At 31.7% G+C, this 3,064-nt stretch overlaps 1 protein-coding gene across 1 annotated transcript; it reads right to left on the reverse strand.

Annotated features, from left to right (window-relative positions):
- Nucleotides 1-225: 225 nt before the first annotated feature.
- LOC104224925 (plasmodesmata-located protein 8) lies at nt 226-3,064 on the reverse strand. The gene is made up of 3 exons (XM_009776651.2): nt 2,175-3,064; nt 608-715; nt 226-411 (listed from the first exon to the last, which is right to left on the reverse strand). The coding sequence occupies exons 1-3, from the start codon at nt 2,947-2,949 to the stop codon at nt 407-409; spliced, it is 888 nt and encodes a 295-aa protein (XP_009774953.1). The 5' UTR covers nt 2,950-3,064; the 3' UTR covers nt 226-406.

A 3,064-nucleotide genomic window follows, 5' to 3' on the forward strand; every position in this document is an offset into this window, starting at 1 on the left:
AAACTTTAGAAAAATCTAACAATATGCTGTCTTGCGGATACGATAAAAAAAAAGCACTAAATCATTCCCACTAAAGTTGGTCTGATTGAAGTGTCATTGGCTGAGAAAGGATGACGATTCTTTATGCTAAAGTTGGTCTCACTACTTGATCTGTTTTATATCAAAAAGATAGAAATCAACTTTTTGGATATCAAAAGTTTGTATTTAACATAAAAATAACAAAAGTGGGTGGAACTCATGATGATAACTCCTAATAAACAAATAGAAGTTCATATTCTTATGCATAAAATTTCATAATTTCTTGACAGAAAAAGTGGAACTCATAATTGCTCTCTTAACAAATATTGAACCTATACAAGTCCACCTTCCACCTCCTTGAACCATGCATCAACTTCCTTCTCTTCTTTTACCCTACAAAGGATAAGAAAGTTACAAAATAAAAGCAACAGGCAGACGAAAATTGTGTATAATGAACTTATATCTGGTATGATGACGGATCCAATATTTAAACAATATGAATTTTAAGTTACGAGAGTAAGTAAGTTGTGAAATACACATTTAACTTAATTTATCTATGCATGAAGAATATATAGAAGGATTATATTACCAACAGCCTTGCGACAAAAGGAGAGAAGAACGATGAAAACAGCAACACCAGCTAATACTCCTACGATTATTGCAACTGTCTTTCCTACGTCGTCGTCGTTGGATGAATCTGATTACAAATGGATACACAGTAAAGCAACGGAAGCTCTTAGATTAAATACAAATATATTTTCATAAAGATTTACCATGTTTTGCACTCTAGTACTGTTCAGTTGATACCTTTAACTTAACTATGATGGTGTTCTATTCTGTTATGTTTTGCGAATGATGAAAACGCAACGACCAAAAAAAGTTCAGTTAAGCAATATGGACTTCAAACTGTAAACTTAGTAAAAATAAGAGAAAATTTATATTCTAGTCAGTTTATTAATTGACGAGTCAAACATCTTTTTATTAGATAACAATTTCTGAAGAATCTTTTTATATGTTTTAATCACTTAGTATATAATAGTGATTGGTAGTACTTTTAAATAGTTTAACATATTGATTTTATAATACTTAAATAAATTAATCGATTTCAGTAGAAAAATTATATGTTCTAGGAGCTACTCATTTTTAAAACTTTTGTTTTGTCGGAAGATTTTAAGTATAAGTACTAAAAGACTCGATCGGCTTTATCTTTTTAAAGTTGATATAATTAAAAATTGTCCTCAAATATGGATTAATAGACTCTAGGTTTCATCTTGATACCCTTCCATATGTAGAAGATGGGCCTTCAAGTCGAACAAAGTGTTAAAAAATAATGAATATTTTGCTTAGTAATTATTAATTAAGTACAGAGCTCGCCGCTGAAACGTTAAATGTGTTTCTTTCTCAAAACATAGAAGATATGATGAAGTTTTAAGAACTGTGTTCTATATAGGGTTTTGACCTAATTTAGTGCTTGCACTAGCTAGTGCTACTTGAGGCCGCCCTTTTGAAAATGAGAAAGGGGCTTTATGTACGATCGGAACAAGTGGAAGGTGAAGCTTAAAAGAAAAGAGGAATAAGAATTTGAAAACAAAAAGAGACATCATAATGGCCAAATTCCCTAGAGATATCAAATAAAGTAAATTATTCCTTACAACTTTATGCTTTAGGAAAAGAATTCTTTTTTTTTTTTTTTTTGCTATCCTGTCTTAAGAAAAGGAAGAATGCTTGAACTCAATTGATTCGGAAAATTTTGTAAACTCGAAATGAAAACAATTACAAAAAGAATGTAGTTAAAAAAAAATCGATTCAAGGAAATTCACATAAAATTACTAATATATTAAGGAGTTGTGACACTAATATCAACTTTATGCAAGAGGATAATTTCCTTATTCATATGGAAAGTTTTAGTAGTATATGAATGCGCCTAAAAGTTTTTGTATATAACTAACCATTATGAGTCTCACATTTTAAAACTACTATCATGAGTTTCAAGTTTAATTTCCATACGGATAGCACATAGAATTGTTACGCTATCAATATATTTTAATCTGTTATACTAGGCGATTTACCTTGTTTTGATTAATTCCATTTTTTATGAATAACTAAATTACCTGTAAATTTTTTTTAGATAACATGATAGTGTAACATGTTCTTACCAGAGGAGTGATAGTAGCCAGAAGCCCAGTATCTAGCGTAACATTGACCCAAGAAAACATCAGCAGCAGCAGCTGATCCACACATACTTTTCAACTTCATAACAGCATCAGAAACACATGAATTACAATCTTCTACACTTAAATCACCCACACACTGAGCAAACCCTTCAATCGAACCCGAACTGCTAACCTTAAAGCCCGTCGCGCCTTCCAAATCAGCAAGAACATCATCTCTACGTCTAAGAAAATCACCATCTCCAGCTCCAAGTTGATTTTTACTACACTTGTTGTACCTTAAACTTGTGTCTGGTTTTCCAAGGAAATCTGTGTTTTCATATCTTAAATAACAACCATCTAATTGTAAACTAGCTCCAAAAGTGTAGGAACAAACTAAGTTTATTTGGCTTACTGCACTTGCCACACATGTTGCGCAGTCTTTTAATTGTAAATCACCCCTACATTGATATAAACCGTAAATAGAACCTTCTTGAGGGGCTGAACTGTCATTTCCAAGAGCATAGCTGTTGTAAAGAACTTGAGAAGAAGAGCTAACTATGGAGGAGAGTAGAGAGTTTAAGTTGGAAGCAAAAGGAGAGCTGGGTTGGTATTTATCTTGAGAACAACCAGCATAGATAAAAATGTGAGCATTAACTAGGTGATTATTAGGGTTTGTAACAAGAAATAGGAAAGTGTAGAAGAAGTAGAGGAAGAGAATTGAAAGAGAAGAAGAGAGTTTGAAAGGTAAGAAGTGTTGTGGAAGGTTTGTGATCAGCATTTCTGTTTTTTTGTTTTTTTTTCCTTTCTAGAATTTTATGAAATTTGTCTTCCTTATATTTTGTTTTTGATTTGGATGTATTGTTTAATTTGATTTTGGGACTTCGAGGAAAAAC

Source organism: Nicotiana sylvestris, chromosome 1 (genome assembly GCF_000393655.2).
Source record: "Nicotiana sylvestris chromosome 1, ASM39365v2, whole genome shotgun sequence".
Classification (NCBI taxonomy): domain Eukaryota; kingdom Viridiplantae; phylum Streptophyta; class Magnoliopsida; order Solanales; family Solanaceae; genus Nicotiana; species Nicotiana sylvestris.